At 40.0% G+C, this 23,824-nt stretch overlaps 1 protein-coding gene across 4 annotated transcripts in view; it reads right to left on the bottom strand.

Moving 5' to 3' along the window:
- The window catches only part of hspa12a (heat shock protein 12A), an 87,207-nt gene that overhangs the window by 48,010 nt on the left and 15,373 nt on the right, over positions 1–23,824 (bottom strand). For all 4 annotated transcript variants that reach the window (XM_041790308.1, XM_041790310.1, XM_041790309.1 and 1 more), the window contains exon 2: positions 1,359–1,435. In XM_041790308.1, the coding sequence (XP_041646242.1) occupies positions 1,359–1,435 (77 nt within the window). The remainder of the gene's footprint in view (positions 1–1,358; positions 1,436–23,824) is intronic.

Below are 23,824 nucleotides of genomic sequence, written 5' to 3'. Positions count from 1 at the left end.
AAAATTTTGATCCATCTGACCACAGAACAGTTTTCCATGTTGCCTCAGTCCATTGACATGAGCTTTGGCTCTGACAAGACGGCAACTTTGCATGATCCAGCTTTAACTGTGTATGTGGATGGCACGGCCAACTGTGTAGACAGACAGGGATTTCTGGAAGTGTTCCTGAGACCATGCAGTGATTTCAGTACAGAATCATGCCTGTTGTTAACGCAGTGGCCCCTACCTTTGCTCTTTTGATGATATTATGCACTGTAGATGATGGGAAATTCAAAACCTCACTGTTTTACGTTTACAATTTTCTGAAAGTGTTGCCCATCTTTATTTCTGAGGGACTCTACCTCTCTAATATGCTCCTTTAACTCCCAGTCATGTTACTGACCTGTTGCAAATTAACCTTATTAGTTGCAAAATGCTCCTCCAGCAGTTTGACATTAGTAACACTTACTTTTCCAGCCTTTTGGTAGGCTTGTCCCTACTTTTTTGGAATGTTTTGCTTCCATCAAGTTCAAAATAAGCTATTATTATTCCTAAAAAGGTAAAATGTTTCAGTTTGAACATCTGATATGTTGTTTATGTTCTACTGTGAATAAAATCATTGACTTCTGTTTTTTTTAACATGTTAGACAGTGTCCCAACTTTTTCGCTACTGGTTCATAAATGCATACATTTGAGTTAAATGCATGTTTCTCATCTTTTTAAACCTCGTTCTGTCCTGGCATTTGTCTTGTGTATATTTTGCAAAAATGAACCATTTCTATCATCATCATTGCATTTCTTTTTTTAATTTAAACCTTAGAGGATGTTGCAAGTAGGTCTCTCTTAAGGCCGACTCAGACTACGCAATTTTTTCTGGTTGTTCACGACAGATCCATGTCAGACTATACAACAAAAATCTTGCCCCATCTTGGCCAACAACCTGGCCACACTGCAAGAGTGATCCTGATACTGACGTCACCACTGTCTCCCTGACTGAGTGCGAGCTCACAGGTTGACAGGGAGCGGGTCAAAGTGTGTTTTTCACTCAACAACAGAAGCGCTCCATGTGATAGTAGCAGTCTTTTGCTCATAAAAAAGGAAAATAAGAAACAATTATGGATTGGATTGTGAATATTAAGTATGGATGTATCAAGAGAAGGATAATATAGACTGGCTCTCTTTCAAATAGGACTAAAGGTATGCATGTGATAACGTCAATAAAATAATATAAAATTTACACATTAGTCTTAGGGAATAAAAGGAGATAAAACACTGTAAATCAGGCCCAAGTTTTGACAATGAGTTGACATGAGCTGATATGAGATCTCATGTAAAGATCTGGTGAAACAACAGGAATAGAAATGAGAGAAGTGAGTCACCTGAGTGTGTGAAGGAGACAGGGGGGTGATCCCAGGGTCGCCCATACTCTTGGCTGGAGAGGGATTGGCCATCTCATCTACAGGACAGACAAACATAGTTACAGTTACACTTTGTGCATTTAATTTCTGGTCAGTCATAGCTTATCTTTATCATAACTTGCATATTTATAGTGCATTAAACAACAGCATCGACCTGAACAACAGACTAGAAATGCTCTGATGACTCAGAGTGCAGACTCACTCTGATCAAGTGAAACTTGACATGTACCGTTTAACAAAAGGAAATATTAAATCAAAGTCCATCAGCTGCCAGCTAACAGCCTCCAAAGGTAGAGGTCCAAGGTCATCGACCTGCAGTCAGGTGAGGGCCAAAGAAAGATCAAAGGGGCCTGTTGGCATTATTTTTGAACACAGACAGAGGACACCATGTCTCCTCAATGTAAAGCACTGACACAGTTGGGCTGGTCAATATGCAGGGCTCCAGACTAAGACAGTTCCTCTACGACAACACTGAGGATTTTTTTTAAAGCTATGAGTTTGTTTTTTGGTTAAAACAACAGCCTATAAAGTTAAAAAGAAAACCGAGCACTCTAAAAACCAGTACATCCTCATGGTTTATATAGTCTGTTACCTTAAGCTCACCCTAACCTTGCAAAGCAGATCAATTGTTCAGGTTTCATGTCTGTAATCAGACAGATCCATCTTGCAAAGCTCCAGTCTGAAACGACTGTACCAGGTCTGAAAACAGACCTGACCAAGGTTAGTGTTTGCCTGGATGTAGCAGTAGTAGTAGTAGTAGTGTAGTAGTAGTGTAGTAGTAGTAGTAGTAGTAGTAGTAGTATAGCAATAGTTCTATCAGAGCTGGACCACACTCTTTAAAGTTAAATAAAAAGCAGAGAACAGCACTGACAGCTTTCATGATGGTTTGACTGAGCGGTCCTGATATTATCAGCATGATATTATCAGAATGAGATCAGCATCTGCAGCTTTTAACATTTCTGCTGATATTTAAAGTCGATATACCAGTCAGCAGTAGAATCATGTATCAGCAAAAAATATCTGAAAAACGTCTGACTGTACCATCAGGTATAGACTGTTGTCTATGGTGCCATAGACTCAAGGAGGAATTAGGGTTGATATTAAAAGACTTTCTCCCTAAGGCTATGTAGATCGCATTGATGTTGTTTATGTTCATGCACTGTGCAGCTGGCCCCAGAAAAAAGTGTTTTTCAACCTTTCTTTGCCAAAGGCACACCTAAGATTAGGTCAAAATCTCAAGGCACACCATATCCATAAAAGTCCGCCTTTTAAAACATGCTGCAGTAATTTAGGTTCTCATTTTTACTAATGATGTACGATTTTATTAATTCCCACAGCACACCCAAACTTGCCTCATGCCTTGCCACACATCAGAGGAACACTACTGTGAATCAATGGTCCGGACCCTTTTTCCTCGAGCTCCAGCCAAGCCCCCCCAAGGACCCACATGAGTTATAAAGCAAGCTGCTGTCAAAAGTCAGCATCAGTTTAACTGTTTCATGGACAAAAACCCTAAGAAAATATGTCTACCTATGTTTATCGTGCCAAAGGCGGTATGTCTAAACTATTCCAGCGAAGTTTCCCCACAATTTATTTAATATATGCCAATCTAGTCTTAACAACCTCAGAGTAGACGAAGACTACGGAGCGCTTTGGACCCAATAAGGTTGATCACCACTCATCTAAAGAATAGTGAGATGTGGTTGATGGTCCATATTGCCCATCCACAATCTGGAGTTACAGTGAGACTAGAAACAGAGGACGTTGGAGTGAGCAGGGCTGCAGCGATGTCTTTATCAAGGCGGCATTATTTCCAGTTGAAGTCACCTTTGCGATACACAGTACAGTCAGTTAAAAATGCATGAAACAAAGCAGAGAAAAAGAAGTCTCCTCTCCAGTAAACAACATCTCATCCATTCAGGCAGCAGAGCGTCTGCAGCAGCTGCCTTTAAAACACAATGACATTTCATTGAATTGGAGATTGTCTTCCCATTTGCCGCCATCATTTTCATTAGTCTGACTTAATAGCCTTCACAGAAAGTGTTCTTTGAACGCCACAATAATAATACTCCCTTAACGCATTCTAAGTGTCTGACAGAATCGTCTCACGACGGGACATCATGTTATCCATCCCATTTTTCCGCCTCGCTCACCCTTTTCTCTTGTCCACCCCTACAGAGTGGATGAGTGGTCTGAAGACCCATAATACACTTTGCCAGGCAATTACGGTGCAGAATTACAGACCACCTGTGGCTACACTCCATCTAGCCACCATCCCACCCGTCTCTCTGCAGCCCAGCGCCCACTCCCAAAAATCACCTTCACAACCTGGACTTTTTATTCCCAACAAAGGCAGAAAAAATCAAATCATGATTAGAGAAATAAAGTGATGGCTTTGTGGTAAACATGTGCTGCACTTCTGAGGTTTGGCACAGCTGTGCTTTATTTTTCTCTTATTTTAATCTGTTTACCTCTATGTGAAAGGAGATTTAGTTTTTATATGGATGTTTGGGTTCCCTTATTAAAACTGTTTAACAACAGCTCTGATTATTTCAATACCAACTTAAAGTCATCAGGAAAAACAAGAAGAAGAGCTGAGCTGGTGGATCCTAAACATCGCTTCATTCAGGTGCACTGAAGCCTCATTTAAACAATGCATTCAAAATTAAGGGATTTCTATCTGTTGTGGATATTGTGATACAAAGTGGTTATCCGTAATGCTTTGTGTGGTGTCACCTGAAAGCATACTGAAGATGGTCTGATATCTGATAGCTCAGACTGCAGACAGAGGGGATGTCTTCATCCAGACTGGTTTGGTGGTGTAGACTACTGTACTGGAGTGAGTACTGACAGGTCTTTATTTGACCACCTTGACTAACTGACATGGCTGCTACTTAACAGAAACGTGGCTCGTTTTACTCACTGTTTTATACTGACATTATAAGTTGCCTCGACTTATGAGTCCGTCTTTTGTATTCTTCCAAAGGTAAACATGGTTTGACCATCTTCCTGCTTGACATTTCCAATCATGCAGTTTCGGTAGAGCTGTTTTAGTAGAGCTGGGTATTTCCCAAAACTCACAATACCGTGCGTATCATGATACACAGGCAACAATATAAAACATTGTGATACACAGGATTTTTGGGATAACAAACATGACTTAAACATTTTCTACATAGAATTCATCCCAGCAGCTTTTCATTATTGTTGACAATAACAGCAACAAGATAGTTTAATATTTTTTTTCACATGATCCTATACATTACAGTATGTAATTTTAAGTCCTTGGACATCAAAGAATTAAATTACAACATATAAACCCTAAGTCATAAATGAATACAAATACAAAAATGTTAACTGTTTAAACTTGAAATGACCCTCTCTGTTGCTGTTTTTCAAACTTTTTATATGGTAATAATCAGCTTTCTCTTTTCCATAAGTCCATGAATGTCTTTATGCCTTAAATCTCCATAAAAGGTCAACTTCACCATTTCTGTAATGAGCCAGTGCATGAGGGTTAAACAGCATGATTCAGATTTGGTAGAAAGCCATCTAAAGTCTTCGTTATCAGCTATGATCGATGGCTCAAGTCTTTACCAATAACACATAAAGTTCTGCCTGTGATCCTGCTCAAAAGTTGAGGGAAATTTAAACTCTTCAGTATTACTCAGTGCTGGATGTGACAACACATTATAGTGAGCCTAGCTGTTGTTGCTAACTGCTAATTAGCCTGGTGACTCATTGTGTGGTTGAAGATTGGTGTTGCTGCAGTGTTTTACCTTGTTTTTTTTTACACAGCTTGCGTATTGCATGACTCATGCCCAACTCCCAACATACTAGTGTCTGAAGAAACCTGAAATAATCCAGTATCTTTACTTAAAAAGCTAAAAGACTTTCTGTCCTAGTTTGGATCTGAAGCGCGTGCCACATGATGCCATTTAGCATCTGCTGCCACCTGTTGGTCTTTTCTTTAACTGCAGCATGGGGATATGTGTTCTGAAACTCGTGTTACAATATTTACCGCAATACTGATTCTGTAACATACCCTACGGTATTACTTTCCATTTTTAAAGCACGGTTATGACCCAACAAAAAACATTGGTTAATAAGTAGCACAAAATCCCACCAGTTTCATCCGTCAACAACCTCTCTCTCTCTCTCTCTATTTTCATGGGGATACAAATCCATTCTTCCCAGGTAGAAAAGGATTTAAGTGATATACAGTATATTTACATAACTGTTTGTCCCTTTAAAAGAGCATCACTTTACAGAAATGCTGTAAGTCCAATCACACTGAGGAGAGTTATCTCTTTCCTGGCGGGCTGAACAACAGCGATATTAAACGGGAAATCTGTATTCCTTCTAAAAGCCCGCTATACTCATGTTGACTCTGCAGGACTGACTGTGAGCAGCTGAAGGGGATGTGAAGACTCTTATTTTCTCTCCTCTCAGCAGGAGCAGTGACTTCCTGTTGCCTCACATTCCATCTGTTCCCCTGAGGACTGTTACTCCGAGGCCTCAAAGACCTAAGCATGAGAGTGAGATAGTCAGGTACTTATACTATGATTTACAGCTCTATAATAAATGTGACTAAAGGCCGACATCAATCAGAGGATAAAGCGTCACATCTAGTGAAACATTCTGCATTCAGCCAGACGAGATAAAGGGAAACATCCTTAGGAGCTCTCTTTAAACACTCACGTTCCCGTTTCCCACCACCATAAAAATAATTGAAAATGGAGATAAAAGGATTCTTATGATGCATTCTGTACCTAATAATGGCCTCTTTACTTTCCACCCTCTTTCCCCATGAATTTACACAGACACAAAGAATAAGACAAAACATCCATTCACTAAATTATTTTGTTTTTTGATTAAATAATTGTAATATGATGCTTGTTTTCCCACTATTGATTTGCTTTTGAAACAGCAGCTAGAGTGAGGCAAGAGCTGGCGACAGAAACCATCCACGCCTGGAGCCTTTTGGTTATAAAGAACTTTAACCCTTTGCTATTCCTGATCGGTCTCTCTGACTGGACCAGAACATAGAGAACCAAACGGTTCCAACCTGACTGAAAGGAGATTAAAAAAAACACAAGTTGTTTTCATATTTATGTTTGAATAAAAGAGCGATCTCACTGAGTTAGATACTAGAGATGGGCCAATCCACCTTTTTTAGTCCTGATCCGATTCTGATACATGTGCACCGATACTCAATATGAAAGCTGGTATTTTCTAAAATTATAAATAATATTTTTATTGTTTTTAATTTCTTATTTAAAGACCAAAAATATTCAAAAATGCATAAAACTTTAAATAACTACCAATAAATGTAGTCAAACTTTGTGCTGGCTTTAGATACAGGTAGAAGCAACAAATATCGTATTTTCAAATTAAATATTTTAATCTGCAGTTAACTGTAAAAACAGCAGCAACAACCATGACAAGCAACAGCAGCACAGCAGCAGACTGAATAAAATATAAGTGTATTTTTGTATCAAAAGTAAATATATTAAAAAGTATCTGCAGTTTTTAAAAGCCACTTCAAATAAGTAAAAACCAAGGATTCAACTAAACAGGATATATCTAGGGACGACTGCACCAAGAGGCAACAGGTGTGAAGCTTTCAAACTAAAAACTGACAAATTTAAACAAACTGCTACTTTAAACACCAAACTTTCTGATGTGGACGTTCACACTAAAAGTAATCAGGACCAACAACTTCAGCCGTTTATTTATAAAGGTTTGTTGGAAGTTTCATGTTAATCACTGATTGAAGTTAGTTTTACTGTGTTCACAGTCAGCCTCGCTGTTCCTCTATTCTTTGACCTTGTTAAACACCAAAGTCCACTTCTTTGAACTAGGGCTGGGCAATATGGCTAAATTTTCCACTTGGGTAAGAATGCAAGTTGTATTTGGTCTCACAAAGTGTACTTAGTTTACTGTAAGGAGAACGCAGAAGGCTGCAATTATTTAGGACATCAGTGTGAAATTACTTTAAAGTAATTCATTGTAATCTGAGGCTCCTAAAAGCAAGTGGGCAATGTTTTTAAGTCTCTGTTTACTTCTGTGTAACTCCATATGTAGTTATTTTTAAGCTTCACTTCTGTAATGCTGAGGTGAGTCAAGCAGTTATTGACCATACCACATTTCCTACTGAGAGCGTTCACAATAAAAGCAATCAAGAAATAATAACAGCTGCGGACATTTATTGTGAAGGAATTGACAGAAGTAACGTGTTTATCATTGATTCAACCTCACTTCTGGAGTGGCATCGGCGACTTTAAGCAGCTGCCAAAAAAATCTAGATTTTCATTTTTTACATTGTCCTGAACAAAAAAATGCAAATTAATCGATCAAACAGATAAATCACACAGTCCTACTTTGACCCATCATAGACTTAAAACAAGTTAGTCAGGAGATAAACACCTTTAAACCGGTGTTTAAGCCATTGTAGTACGTGTCACTGCAGCTTGTATTAAAGCCACAGACAGGACAACAGAACTTAGAAAGCAGAGAACATAGCTTCTGCCCAAATTTACTCTGCTTCACATTAATCACATGGAACATTTCTTGTTACAAATACCACAGTACTGGAATTGCTGTAAAATCCTATATGTACTTCTCACAACCATGCAGTATAGCACGTGATGATGTTTTTGTCAGCTCTGCTTTGAAGAAGAAAACTAAAAACATGAACCGTGGCGGCAGACAAACTCAGCAAATATTTTTCTTATGTTTTTTTTGTGTTCATGTTACTTGTGTAAATACACGTGTCAGGTATTAAGTGTGTGGCTGGTTGTTTTTTGTGTTTATTTAGTGTGAAATAAACCCTAAAACAAGCAAAGAGTTGCAGCCTCAGGCCTCCTGCTAACAGCTACAGTGAACCGTCCTCAGTCACATCAGCCTTCTACACTTTTAGCCTCAATACAATGAAAACAGGTGAAGGTTTTGGGATTCTGGCTCCCAAATAATGTGTGCTGATGAGTACATAAGCTGTTTAGACTGATGTCTGACTGTTAAACCAGGCTGTAAACAGGATCTCATTTCAGTATTGATGGGACTTATGGTGCTTCTTCAGCGAGCTTCAAGTAGACAGTCCAAGACTTGCAGGGTTTTGCACGTTTGCTTCTGGAAGATGAGAAAGACTTAGGTCCCACCAAACCACACCTGTTTAGTTTTAGTTCAAACTTGAGAGATAGTGCGGTTTGTTTGTGTTGCTCTAAAAGCTGTGCACTGATGTCAGGTATTTTGAGTGTTAACAAGATTTAACACTCACAATACCTGACAGAGTATGGTGAGTTTGCTTAGGTAACAATGGACCCTGCATTCTCCCTGGACAAATACTTCACAGATGTTGGCCTACCTGAGCTCCACCAGGTGAACAGCTGTATACTGGTTTATTTTGCATATGTTAGGATAAGGAGGTAATATGGAAAATCATATCCTGGGGTAATAGAAAATAGCCATGGTACAGTCATTGAGATGGTGCTTTGTAATGAGTCCATATTTATTAGAAATGCCTTTAGAATATAAATCTTTCTCCACCAGTAGGACCACTGTCTGTGTGTGAGGATGCTTTAAAGTGTTAAAAGAAATTGTGCTCATGATCTCAGGCCAATTTGGCAGGAAAAAAATAAGGCACACATGTGTACCGGCTCATAGATACTCCTGCAAAGCTTTGACGTATTAAAAAATAAATAGTGCATGATCCAGAAAGTGTCGGACATTCTGGCCAGTTATGTTTCATCACACAGCTCACAGTATGGTCCTTCTGTAACTGTCTCCATATGAACACAGACTCTTATGAAGTCACATGACCAACCCTAAACTCATCCAGCCATCTTGAGCTGTCCAATGAAGTGACAACCTAAAAAAAAAAAAAAATCAAAAGATGAGAGCTGAACACAGTTGGACAGAATGCTCTGCAACCAGATCAGAGGAGGTCATGGTCTCAGTCTTTGACCCACTACTGAACATTCACTGTTTAGAAACCGTAAACCTCCTGGGGGCAGTGGTTCTAGTTTAAATATGTAAAATGTTGCATGCTAATGAACTTGTTTCTCTACAACCAGAGTGAATCTTGGGAGGTTTCAGAGACAATGGCAGCCTGTTTGAGTAGACAGTGGTGTTGACTGACAGACTGGGATGAAACAGGGAGACAGATTCAAAGCAAAGCCCCAACTGTTACCTACAATGGCAGCAGAGGAGCCTCATTAAATTCACTGCAGCAAACCGAGAGGCACAAACACAAAAAATAGACTATCAAAGAGCCACATTCATGAGGGGGACAGCAAAATGAGTTTAGGCAGAGAATGTGCTTTTTCTTCTTCCAATCTGAGCTCCCATTCATTCACACCACGCAGAGAGAGACCGCCCCCTCCTCACCCGTCTCTGCCCGGATCACTGCATCCACTTGGCCATGGGCCCAGACTCACAGAGTGGAGAAACAGCCTGACGACAGCTGCAGCCACTACGGACACATGCTGAACCACACGCTCCCACAACAGCCATCAAAGTCACAGCATCCGTCAAAATAAAACCATCAGACTAGTATCACCACACTACACCTGTCAAACTACACCCACCAGACTACACCCATCAAACTACACCTGTCAAACTACACCATCAGACGACACCCGTCAAACTACACCTGTCAAACTACAACCATCAGACTACACCCACCAGACTACACCCATCAAACTACACCCATCAGACTACAACCATCAAACTACACCTGTCAAACTACAACCATCAGCCTTCAACTATCAAACTACACCTGTCAAACTACACCCATCAAAATACACCTGTAAAATTACACCATCAGACGACACCCGTCAAACTACACCTGTCAAACTACAACCATCAGACTACACCCACCAGACTACACCCATCAAACTACACCTGTCAAACTACACCCATCAGACTACAACCATCAAACTACACCTGTCAAACTACAAACATCAGTCTTCAACTATCAAACGACACCTGTCAAACTACACCCATCAAAATACACCTGTCAAATTACACCAATCAGACTACACTCATCGAACTACATCTGTCAAACTACACCACCAGACTACACCAATCAAACTACACCTGTCAAATTACACCATCAGACTACACCCATTAAACTACACCTGTCAAACTACACCATCAGACAACACCTGTCAAACTTCACCCATCAAAATTCACCTGTCAAACTATACTTATCAGACTACACCCATAAACTACACCATCAAACTACACCTGTCAAACTACACCATCAGACTACAACCTTCAAACTACACCTGTCAAACTACAACCATCAGTCTTCAACCATTTAACTACACCCTTCAAAATACACCTGTCAAATTACACCAATCAGATTACATCCATCGAACTACATCTGTCAAATAACACCATCAGACTACACCCATCAAACTACACCTGTCAAATTACACCATCAGACATCACCTGTCAAACTACACCCATCAAACTACACCTGTCAAACTATACTTATCAGACTACACCCATAAAACTACATCTGTCAAATAACACCATCAGACTACACCCATCAAACTACACCTGTCAAATTACACCATCAGACATCACCTGTCAAACTACAACCATCAGTCTTCAACCATTTAACTACACCCTTCAAACTACACCTGTCAAACTACACCTGTCAAACTACACCTGTCAAACTACACCCATCAAACTACACCTGTCAAACTATACTTATCAGACTACACCCATAAAACTACACCATCAGACTACACCTGTCAAACTACACCATCAGACTACAACCTTCAAACTACACCTGTCAAACAACACCTGTCAAACTACAACCTTCAGTCTTCAACCATCAAAATACACCTGTCAAACTACATCCATCAGACTACAACCATCAAACTACACCTGTCAAACTACACCCATCGGACTATAACAACCAAACTACTCCTGTCAAACTACACCCATCAGACTACAACCATCAAACTCGTCTGTCAAACTACACTCATCAGACTTCAACCATCAAACTACACCTGTCAAACAACACCTGTCAAACTACACCCATCAGACTACAACCATCAAACAACACCCATCAGACTACACCTGTCAAACTACAGCTGTCAAACTACACCCATCAGAATACAACCATCAAACTACACCTGTCAAACTACAAACATCAGTCTTCAACTATCAAACGACACCTGTCAAACTACACCCATCAAAATACACCTGTCAAATTACACCAATCAGACTACACTCATCGAACTACATCTGTCAAACTACACCACCAGACTACACCAATCAAACTACACCTGTCAAATTACACCATCAGACTACACCCATTAAACTACACCTGTCAAACTACACCATCAGACAACACCTGTCAAACTTCACCCATCAAAATTCACCTGTCAAACTATACTTATCAGACTACACCCATAAAACTACACCATCAAACTACACCTGTCAAACTACACCATCAGACTACAACCTTCAAACTACACCTGTCAAACTACAACCATCAGTCTTCAACCATTTAACTACACCCTTCAAAATACACCTGTCAAATTACACCAATCAGATTACATCCATCGAACTACATCTGTCAAATAACACCATCAGACTACACCCATCAAACTACACCTGTCAAATTACACCATCAGACATCACCTGTCAAACTACACCCATCAAACTACACCTGTCAAACTATACTTATCAGACTACACCCATAAAACTACATCTGTCAAATAACACCATCAGACTACACCCATCAAACTACACCTGTCAAATTACACCATCAGACATCACCTGTCAAACTACAACCATCAGTCTTCAACCATTTAACTACACCCTTCAAACTACACCTGTCAAACTACACCTGTCAAACTACACCTGTCAAACTACACCCATCAAACTACACCTGTCAAACTATACTTATCAGACTACACCCATAAAACTACACCATCAGACTACACCTGTCAAACTACACCATCAGACTACAACCTTCAAACTACACCTGTCAAACAACACCTGTCAAACTACAACCTTCAGTCTTCAACCATCAAAATACACCTGTCAAACTACATCCATCAGACTACAACCATCAAACTACACCTGTCAAACTACACCCATCGGACTATAACAACCAAACTACTCCTGTCAAACTACACCCATCAGACTACAACCATCAAACTCGTCTGTCAAACTACACTCATCAGACTTCAACCATCAAACTACACCTGTCAAACAACACCTGTCAAACTACACCCATCAGACTACAACCATCAAACAACACCCATCAGACTACACCTGTCAAACTACAGCTGTCAAACTACACCCATCAGAATACACCTGTCAAACTACATCCATCAGACTATAACATCAAACTACACCTGTCAAACTACACCTGCCAAACTACACCCATCAGAATACACCCATCAAACTACACCTGTCAAACTACACCCATCAGAATACACCCATCAAACTACACCTGTCAAACTACATCTGTCAAACTACACAGATCAGACTACATCCATCAAACTACACCTGTCAAACTACAACCATCAGTCTTCAAACATCAAACTACACCTGTCAAACAACACCGATCAGACTACAACCATCAAACTACACTTGTCAAACTATACCTGTCAAACTACACCTGCCAAACTACACCCATCAGAATACACCCATCAAACTACACCTGTCAAACTACAACCATCAGTCTTCAAACATCAAACTACACCTGTCAAACAACACCGATCAGACTACAACCATCAAACTACACTTGTCAAACTATACCTGTCAAACTACACCTGTCACTCTACAACAACCAAACTACACCCGTTAAACTACACCCATCAGACTACACCCATCAGACTCCCCCTCCTAGACCCCAGAATTCGATGGCAGCAACACATTCCAAAGAAGCAGGGACGAGGCCAAATTTTCCGATGTGTAGCCCCATTCTTGACTGATGTAGGATTCTAGCTGCTCAACAGTCCTGGGTCTTCTTTGTTGGATTTTTCCCTTTATGATGCTCCAAATGTTTTCTATTGGTGAAAGGTCTGGACTGCAGGCAGGCCAATTCAGGACCCGGGCTCTTCTACTGTGATGCCATGCTGTTGTGATGGATGTGGTATGTGGTTTAACACTGTCCTGCTGAAATAGTCAAGGCCTTCCCTGAAAGAGATGTCTGGATGGAAGCATATGTTGCTCTGCAACCTCGATCTATTTCTCAGCATTGATAGTTCCTTTCCAGATGAGTAAGCTGCCCACACCATAGGCACTAATGCAACCCCATACCATCAAAGATGCATGCTTTAGAAATGTGCCAGGATAACAAGCTGGATGTTCTCCTCTTAAGTCCACAGGACACAATGTCCATGGTTTCCAAGAAGAATTATAAATTCTGATTCATGTGACCACAGAACAGTTTTCAATTTTGCCTGAGTCTATTTTAAATGAACTTTGGTCCAGAGAAGAAGGCAGCATTTCCCATGCAGTGATTTCCAGTACAGAATCATGTCCTGTTTTTAATGCGGCGGCCCCTAAGGGCCCCCAAGATCACCAGCATCCAGTATTGACCTTCAGCCTTGTCCCTAGCACACAGAGATTTCTCCAGAATGCTAAATCTGTTAATAATATTATGGACTGTAGATGGTGGATACTCAAAATCTTTGCAATGTTATGTTAGACATATTTTTTTGCAGATTGGTAAACCTCTTTCCATTTTTACTAGTACTTCCAAGAGACTCGGACCTGTTGGCAATTAACCTAATTAACTCCTCCAGCTGTTTTCCATTAATGACACTGACAGCTCAAATCTTTAGTTATCCAGTCTAATTTTTTAAGATGTGTTGCCTTCATCAAATTCAAAATGAGTAATATTTTCATGAAATGGTCAAATGTCTCAGTTCAACATCTGATATGTTGTTCATATTCTAGTGTTAATAAGATATGGGTTTATGAGAACTGACAACCATTGACTTCTGTTATTCATTTGCATAGCACCCCAACTTTTCTGGAATTATTGATGTACTTCATGCTAAAATGTCAGTTTGGAACCAAGCTGATTAGCCGTTGTACTTATGACTCATACGTAGGTTTACATCTAGCTCTGTGATTGACTGGCGAACAGTCCAGGGTGTACCCTGACTCTCATCCAATGAGAGCTGGGATAGGCTCCAGCCTCCAGTGACCCCGAATAAGTGGTGTAGAAAATGGATGGATGGATAGAGGTTTCCATCTGAAAATAGTCTGAGGGTTTTGTCTTAAAATATACTACAGAGGGATCAAAAAGTTGGACTGAATTCTGGAGCTGAGACATGCACAGATCAGTGAGGAAAAGGAACATGATTCAGTGAAATGTAGAGGGATTTAAAAAGCATGTGGGACTACAAGAAACTCTCATGCTAGGCAACTTTTTTTCATAATATAGACTTCATGTCCCCTCATTTCTCCCTCATGTTTGGAATATATTGTGACTGGGCTCATTTTAGACACCTTTAGATGGACAGGTACTTTGATTCATGGCTGCCTTTAAAATCATTTCAATCCTTTCATACCTTCTGCCTCCACATTTCTCCACTCTCTGACATCAAAGTATCCAGACGAAGCGTGGCTTTTACAGAAACAGATGTTTGAAAGATTCGAGAGCTTCATTGTTCCTTACAACAAAGACACAAAGAGTTTTTTTAATAAACACTGAGCAGATCTGTGGGACAGAGGGAGCGAGCAGGTTCCTGCAGAGGGCAGAGCCTCACGGTCACACTCAGGAAATGCTGTAAAACTCTGAGGCTGAACAATGGCTTTCCTTCCTGCCTGTCTCTAATGGAAACACTGATAATAGCCAAAGATCTGCTCCAACAGCCCCGATAAGCGCAGACACTTCTCCTCACCCTGCACAGACAGAAATAGATCAGTGTGGTGCTGACGTCCATGTCATCACATCATTACGTGTCGTCAACTTTGATAAATATGCACATCTGGATCAGCAGCTCATGTTTTTGTTTCTATTGTGATCAGTTTTTGTTGAATTCTTCCATCTGATGATCTGTTTATCATGCTTTAAACAGCAGGAAATTAACATCTGATATTTTTGGATGTTGGCAAGTAAATCTGACTGGTCACAGTGCTGTCTGCAGCCATTTATCTCAAATCAGAGTGTTATAACTACACGCCTGTGGACATTACTGGCAGTCAACCTGTGCTACCAAGCGATCCAATCACAGGGTTTGTGGTCTGTGATTTTTCACCAAATGTGTGAAGGCCTCTGAGTAAGGCAGGTGGACGTACAGCATCACAGATTTAATACAGAACCATAAATCAGGCTTTGACTGAATTATGAGCTCTGGCAGAGTGATTAATTTTTGGGTTGTGTAACTGTGCTGTCCCTAATGTCTGTGGGTTGAGAATTAAAGGATCCCACATAAAGTCCCATCATCAGTAAACAGCCAACCTGGGCTGCCAGATAGACTGTTTCATATATTCATCGCATGAATATTGACATTCATCTGGGAAAGCTCCCATAGAAAGGGAATAACAGGACTTCTTATCATTCGTTCAGTATGGTGATACTTTGTATCCATTCATGTCTGGCATTTATCTGTATTTTCATATTAATTTTGAATATTATCTTCAGTTAATGGTTCTAGAAAAATTACTATTTCCTTCTACCTGGTGGTGCTGTAGCACACTTTGTCTGGTGAGGTCAACAGAGGTAACAGTCATAGAGCAGGAGAAAGTAAGTAAAACAAATATGGCGGCAATAGAGAAGGACTTTCGAAATGCACGGCTTTAGATCATGGCACAAACAAAATGGACATGACAAATGTGGTTTGCAAGGAGTGCCATATGTAAATAAAACACTTTAGAAATTTAATAACAAATTGAACAAAAATAATTAACTAAAAAAAAAATTAACAAACATAAAGGCTGACTAAAGTTGAGACGTCCGAGTAACATTTTTTCCTTCCTGATACTGATTTCGATACCAAGGTGTTGGGTACTAGCCAGGGGTATAGCTAGGGATTTTGGGCCCCCAGAAAGAATATTACACAGAGCCCCCTTAACCAGCTAGCCAAGCAATAAATGTTGCATTATTTACAAACATCTATGCATTTTAATTTATTTTTGAACCATAAATTCCCCATTTATGAGCAATAGTTTTACTATTGTTAGATTAAACTTGCTTGCATTATTTCAAAGTGCTGGACTACACCATTTGGACATTTTTAAGGGAGGAGCAGGGGCCCCCAGTATTTATTCTATTCTATTTAATACAAATTTCAGTCTGTCGACCAATTCCTTTTGTCACTATTGAGTCAATGATGACACTAATTACTAAGAAAAAATAAATAAAAACACACTTTTCCTTGCAGGCTTATCAAGAGCCCCTCCCTACTGTAGGCCAGGGTAATCAGTACCCCTTGTCCCTCCTGTGCTACGCCCATGGTACCAGCCGATAATGAGTACTGATCCGATGCCAGTATGAACTTTCTGGACTGACTGTGCAGACTAGCACATTATTTTAGACCTATTTTTGACTCAGAACATTGCTAAATAAATAGAATCATAATGTACAGCATCTCTGTGAGCCTAAAGTTGTTTTCTGCTGATTACTGAGTTTTACTGCTAAATATTAAAATAACAATAATACAGGGGGCTGCATCACAAGCTCTATCTTTCTCCATTATGCTCTATTCAGGCAGCATGACGTGATCACAGAACAACACAGAACTGGCTAACAGACCCTCACAAAGGGTAAATAATATCCTGTTAGCATTCAAGCTAGTGGTAATAAATTATGGTAATTTGATTAAAATGGATAAAAAGACATTCATTATTGTGTTTACTGATGTGGATTTAATCATTTAAGCCCAGAGAAGTCCCACCAGTTCCAGGCCCACTGAAAATGCTGCCACAGGATTAAAAGGCATCAAGTAGTATCAATGGGAAAGCACAACGGCTAGCTTCAAGAGCTAAAACTAGTAAGAGGCAACGATTTATTACACCAAAGTTTTTTGGTTTTTGATAAACTGTGTCACTTCTTGTATGACAGCGCCAGTCTGGAAGGCATTTTAACAATCAAATTCAGAGAAAACTGTCACACAGCCTCCATTCTTTGCTGCTGCAGTGGGTCCTTTGTTTCTTCTTCGCTGCACTAAAATCGGTAGCTTGTGCAATCGCAATATATCATAATATTTGGTATTGCAAATCCCAAAGTATTGCAAAATGTTTAAAATCACAGTATCATATCGTGTTCTAAGTATCATGATAATATCATGATGTGGGACCACTAGTGGGAAGGATAAGTGGTGGCAGAGTTAAAAAGCCAGCTCTGGACAAAGGCTTGAAAACAGGCATCAATATTGTCTGATTTAAGTTTTTATGGTACTGAAATTCAGAATTCTTGTATCATGACTACTCTAGTCTGTAGTGAATCTTCATGATCAGCCCTGTGAGTTTAACTTCTTATTAAACCAAACCTCCCGTGTTGTAGAGCTACTGTGACTCTCACACCTCCTGTAATCACAAACCAAACTTGAGCTGATTCAACAACAACAAAACAAACTAGTCCTTGATTTAGACCAGTCATGAGGATGATCTTCACCACTGCAGCAAAGATAGAGCTGAGCTTTTACTCCACATAAAAACAATGATGATTTACATACTTGACATACCACAGACACATATGAAACCAATTAGTCTGCAGCTGAAGAGGCTGTGATGTTTTTGACTCTCTGATGTGAACATTTACGATCAAACATAGGAACGTGTTCAAACATCATCAGCAGTCTGCAGAAACGATTCAGAGTCCCATCCCTGACTTCCTAACAGTGTTTTCATTTACAAATGAGCTTGGTTTCCTCTGAGCTGCTATCTGATGGCCTGTGTGTAGACCCTCCCCCATCCTGTACCTCCCACTCCTCCACCCCTCCTGCTCCACATGGCTCATGTCTGCAACATGACACAGCACCGAGAAAGGCCAAACACCCGGCCCGGAGAGATCTGAGTCATAACATATGTTTATGGGAGTGGGACGGTTACTTCATGGTTTGGAGGTTTGTTTTGGTCTGAAGTGAGGAACGGGGATTAAACGGGAGGTCAGTTTAGATAGACTGTCTTATTTATTTCATGGAGGACTGCAGATAAACTACACCCCTGTTAAACCACTGTAATTTATCTCTCCATAGAAACATGTTCAAATGTTAACCAGAGCTGGGCACTCACCTGTCAATTTCCATGTTTGATTTTCAGATTTGTGTCCATTTTTAATGTGTAAGTTGATTTAAAAATCAGTTACTAAATTAGGGCTGACTTTGGTCAACTGATTGTTGACTTACCTCCGTAACCATACTTAGTGTGTGGAAACAAGGCATAGGAATGGAGTTTTACTGTTTGATAACTTGAGTTCTCATTTACATTAAAAACAAATATGTCACACATGGACCTGCCTGTGGCCCTGAGCTTTAAATCCCAGATCTGGTCCATCAGTCTGTAGTAACAGCCACTTTATCAGCACACCACTCTTTTTCCTCATTCCTCTGTAAATCTGAATCTGCAAATGTAACAAGCTCACTGATGCCTTCCCCTTCCAATAAACTTACTTTGAGCATGTTTCAAGTGCCCAGTTTCATTATTAATGGTGATGTATGATATTTATCAGCAGTGGTAAATCAACAATGATATTGCAAATATTTTGTAGGGTTTTATTTTGAGATGGGCTGGATCCAATATGTATTTTTATTTCTTTTTTAACTTGGACCGACAGTGCTGATCCACATCAGGGTTTATTGGGCTGTGAATGCACAGCAGAGAGCACAAGGTTGATTAGCAGTTAGCGTAAAGCTTCAGAAGTTGGCTGGTATGAGTGCTGTCACCAAAAAATTGTTCAAGGGACTAAAATTTTGCAACACAGTCTTCACTGGTTTAAATTAGGGCTGGGCAATTAATCACAAATGAGATTAAATTGCAATATGCAATAAATTGCAATATTTCCTTGACCTGAAATGTGTCAAAAACACAAGTTCAATACATTTTTTTGCAGCAGAGATTTTATGCTCTACACAGTATGCATACATTCAAATGATTATTTTTGGAATGGTTTACAAAAATCTTACCTTGCCTGTTTAATATTTAAATGAGAATAACAAAAATGTTTCCCCTTCAGCAATTGCAATTGATGTCAAATTTGCTATATAAGCCAAAATTGCAATTAGATATTTTTTCTAATCATTCATCCCTAGGTTTTTTTTTTTTATCTAACTAGTGCTGGTTATCATATAGAATGGTTTATTGCTTGTGTTTGCGGAACAATCCATAAGATGAGGGACCTAAAAGTAATCACATGTTTAATCGCAGTTGCAATATTTGGGGGAAAAAAATCACAATTACATTATTTTCGCAAATTGTTCAGCCCTGGTTTAAATGCTTGTGTTGGGTCATAGTTTATGCACAAGGCAGTAACAATGCCACCATATAGCAGAGTGATATCTGACCCACAACATCCCTGTCTGAGTCCACTCATCATCATATTTTGCTCCAACACTTGAAAGCAATCAGATAGCAATCCAAACATCACCTGTTTGTGTCTGTGATATTGATGTGAAGCACAGTAAGCAGGTGTGTACTCGTCTCCTTAAGTTTAATGTCTGTAATAACAGCAACATGAAGCGAGTCTCTCTGCAGAGCGTCTGTCGGCCTGTCTGTGGTTTCAATACCAGCTGCAGCGACTTGTATAACAGCAGCTTTAACAACAGTTTAAGTTGTTTTGACTCATAACTCACTTTCTAGTGGTGTACACACTGAACAATACTTACAGCAGTTTTGTGAAGATTGTGATAGTAAAGAAAAATAGTGTCAACCTAGAAGCTCTTAGAAAATCCTTCAAAAAAATTAAACCAAAAGTACAATGGAGCATATGTTTGAAATGTACAGGGCTAACTTGATGAGTCTACACCAAACCAGTCAGGGTGGAGGCCTCCCATACCAGCTCTATGTGAAGTCTGAGCTATCAGATATCTAGTCACGGTAGAACTGTAGGGATTTCACACCTAGCATTAGTACTAGGCACAGTTGTGAAATGTAAGGTTTAAACAGGGTCCAAGAATACTCTGGAACATTCTGGTCCTTAGATTTAGTGTAATAACTGTTACCAGCATGAACCCACAGCTGGAGATTGTCAGAGTCCAGTACTCTGTTTGGTTTCAGGGAGGATGTGGGGGTGTTTCTGTCTCTTTGAATATTTCCCTACAGCATCAGGACATTTCCAGAATCCTAACAAAACAGATAAAGACAATAAAGCAGTCAAACATGTTCAAAGTCTTTCTGCTGATGTTTTCCTGGTGGGCTGACGGGAAACAATCGAGCTTAAGTCAGGGTGAACGGGCAGCTCGCTGCTCCAACGACAATGTCCAGAAATTTCTCACATTCCTCTCACTGAAATACAGCTGCTCAGCTCCTCGTTGGATCTGTGACTGAAAAGTGACATCTAAGAGAAGTTAATGACCCGGGTGTTAAATCACCCAGCCCCCGTGACACCCCGTCTGACACCCTCCCCCTCCCCCAGACAATTCACAGACAGACGTCAACAACAGGCAGAGCACTCTTCATTTACTGAGCACGCTGAGCTAAATGAAGTACCGTCAACGTTTCTCACTCGGGCGGGAAGCTTTAACTCATTGAGACGCCGCACGCCAGCAGATAGTCAGCGGAATATTTATGGATCAGGTGGACTCCTAATGAAAGCTCATCAGACTGATGTTCAAGCATAAAAAAGAGCATCACTCAGACTGGCTGCCATCACACCTAGAGCTTCAATCACAGACTCTGACTGTACAAGTGAGCCTCAGATAGGACTGCTCCCTGACAGTTTAAGATCTGAATCAGGAGGACTCCATTTCAAAATAGGGGCCTGAACTTCAACCAGTTTTGTCTCTTAGGAATTGACTCCTGTCAAATTTGCACTTGTAGTGTAAATCCTGATCAAAGCAGTGTCAAATCTACACGGCATACACCATCGTATACACGTAGGTTAGAGGTGATCGATTAAAGCAAAAATCACAAGTGTAGTTACTATCTCATTTAAAACCTGCATACATGGTTGTATTTCAAATGATTATGTAAAATGCGCCACATCTCACATGCCTGAAGGCTAAGGCTGTCAGTGCTAAAATAGCCAGGTTTAGACACAGACCCTTAAAGAAAGAGATGTTCTGATAGCATTTTTCCTTCCCGATTCTGATACCAACGTGTTGGGTATCAGTCGATACCGAGGGGCTGATCTGATACCAGTGTGAACTTTCTGGACTGACTCAGAACATGGCTCAACAAACAGAATCATAATGTACAGCATCTCTGTGACCCTAAAGTTGTTTTCTGCTGATTATTTAGGTTTACTCTTAAATATTAAAATAACAATAATACAGGGGGCTGCATCACAGGCTCTCTATCTCTCTCTATTATATTCTATTCAGGCAGCCAAACGTGATTACAGAACTGCCTGCCATTGGCTGACAGACCCTCACAAAGGTAAACAATATGCCAGTTAGCATGCCAGCTAGTGGCAATAAACAATTGTAAATGGATTAAAATGAATAAAAAGTAATTCAATGCCAGGTTTACCGGTGTAGATTTAATCATTAAAGTCCCGAAAACTCACACAAGTTCCAGGCAGGTGGCCTGAAATTGCTGCCGTAAGGGATTCAAAGGTATCAATAGCATCAATTGGAAGGCACAACGGCTAGCTTCAAAACATGGTTCTTCTTTGCTGCTCTAAAAATGGTAGCTCGTGCATGCAGTGCTAGCTGGCAGTTAAGAAGAACTGATTTCCGGTTTATAGCACTAACATTTAGCATGGCTAAACGAATCAGTATCAGTACTTATAAAGGTATGATCAGGAAATACACAGCTGCAGAGCGGCTTCCATAGAAACATCAGAGATCAATTTTAGATTTTTTTTTTTTACACTGTAAACCAGAAGAATTCAACTCTTTATACTGTAAATGCTCCAATAATCACTAGAGCCTTTATTCACTTCACTGCTTCAAGGCCTTGGAGCCTGAAAGCTGCGTAAAAGTCTGGAGTAAAAAACTGGCTCTAAAATCAAATATAAGAAGGTAACGTCAACAAAAATGCAAACTTCATCAGGACTGGGGGTAATCTGATAATTAAATTAATATTCAACAATGACAGTAAACTAAGGTCATATTAATCACATGTTCAGTCATCCAGTGTGGATGTTTAAGAGCCTGGGGGTGAAGAGGTGAAAGTGATGAGACAGACTCAGCTCTGCTGGTAAATTTCAATTTAAAAAGCTGGTGCACAGAAGTTTAGATGAAACCAAAGTTGTGTGATAGCAAAGACGCTAACATCAACCACTTGCTGTGGTCATCAAGCTACACTGCCGGAGTGCAGCAGACTTGGATTTGTCAACAAAACAACAACAGCTAAAGGCGACCTTCCGTGCAATTTCAAAGTCGCAGCCAAATTCCAAAGTCGGAGTAAAATCATAAGTCTTGCTAAAGTTGATCTGAGCAGTTTTAAGGCAATTTTTCTTCAGTCTTGGTGTTACATAAGTCAATATCTTGTGCAAATTGTGTTTTTTTAATGACGCGACAACCAATCCACAACCAATAGGAGCCAGTGTTGAGTGTAAGTACATTAAATCACTCATTTTTTTAAAACATAATCGAAGGAAAGATCACTCTGAACCCCCTAAATGCAGTCAGATCTCTGCACCTGTTTGTTTGTGTAATTCATTACAGGCTGACATGACAAGTACAGTGAACCTCCATCAAGATTTTCAAGGCAAAAGCCCGATCAGTTTGTTTCTGTGGTGAGAATACTCATGTTTTCATCGTGTTTACGCTGGAGTTTTTCCAGGATAGTCCTTAGGTTTTTGTAACCTTGCAAAGCAGATGGATTTGCCCGTCTCTGTGTTTCTCACTGGTGAATCCATCTTGTAAAGCTCCCATCTGAACAGTCTGGGCCTGGTTAGAAAGTGACAGGACCAATCAACGTCGAGGGGCAGTACTTTGGGCGCAGCAGAGTCGTGACATAAGTAAGCAGCACCAAGAAGCTGGTGCAATTATGGCAGAAGACATTAGCATAGATGCTGCTAAAGTGTCAGCTTTATCAGAACTTGATGACATTTCTTCATTAAAAGAAGAACAAAGAACAGCAGGGTTTTTTTCTTTAAAAAAAAAAAAAAAAACTAAAGTCGTGTACTGACATGTCTACAGTCGCCATGGTTCATGTCATGCAGTTCTCTATGGAATTTACTCCTCGGTAGCGGCTACGTCACGTGGTTTGCTCTGATTGGCCTGTAAAGATGTGACAGACAGAACAGGCTCCGCTCTTTCCCAAACACAGTCTATGGGAAGTTTTTCCAGATGGCGGATCAGGTTAAGGTTTTTGTAGTTACATGCAAAGTT

This window comes from Cheilinus undulatus, linkage group 6 (assembly GCF_018320785.1).
Source record: "Cheilinus undulatus linkage group 6, ASM1832078v1, whole genome shotgun sequence".
NCBI lineage: Eukaryota > Metazoa > Chordata > Actinopteri > Labriformes > Labridae > Cheilinus > Cheilinus undulatus.
Note: the sequence above shows the minus strand (reverse complement) of the source record. Positions and strands in the feature narration are given on the sequence as shown.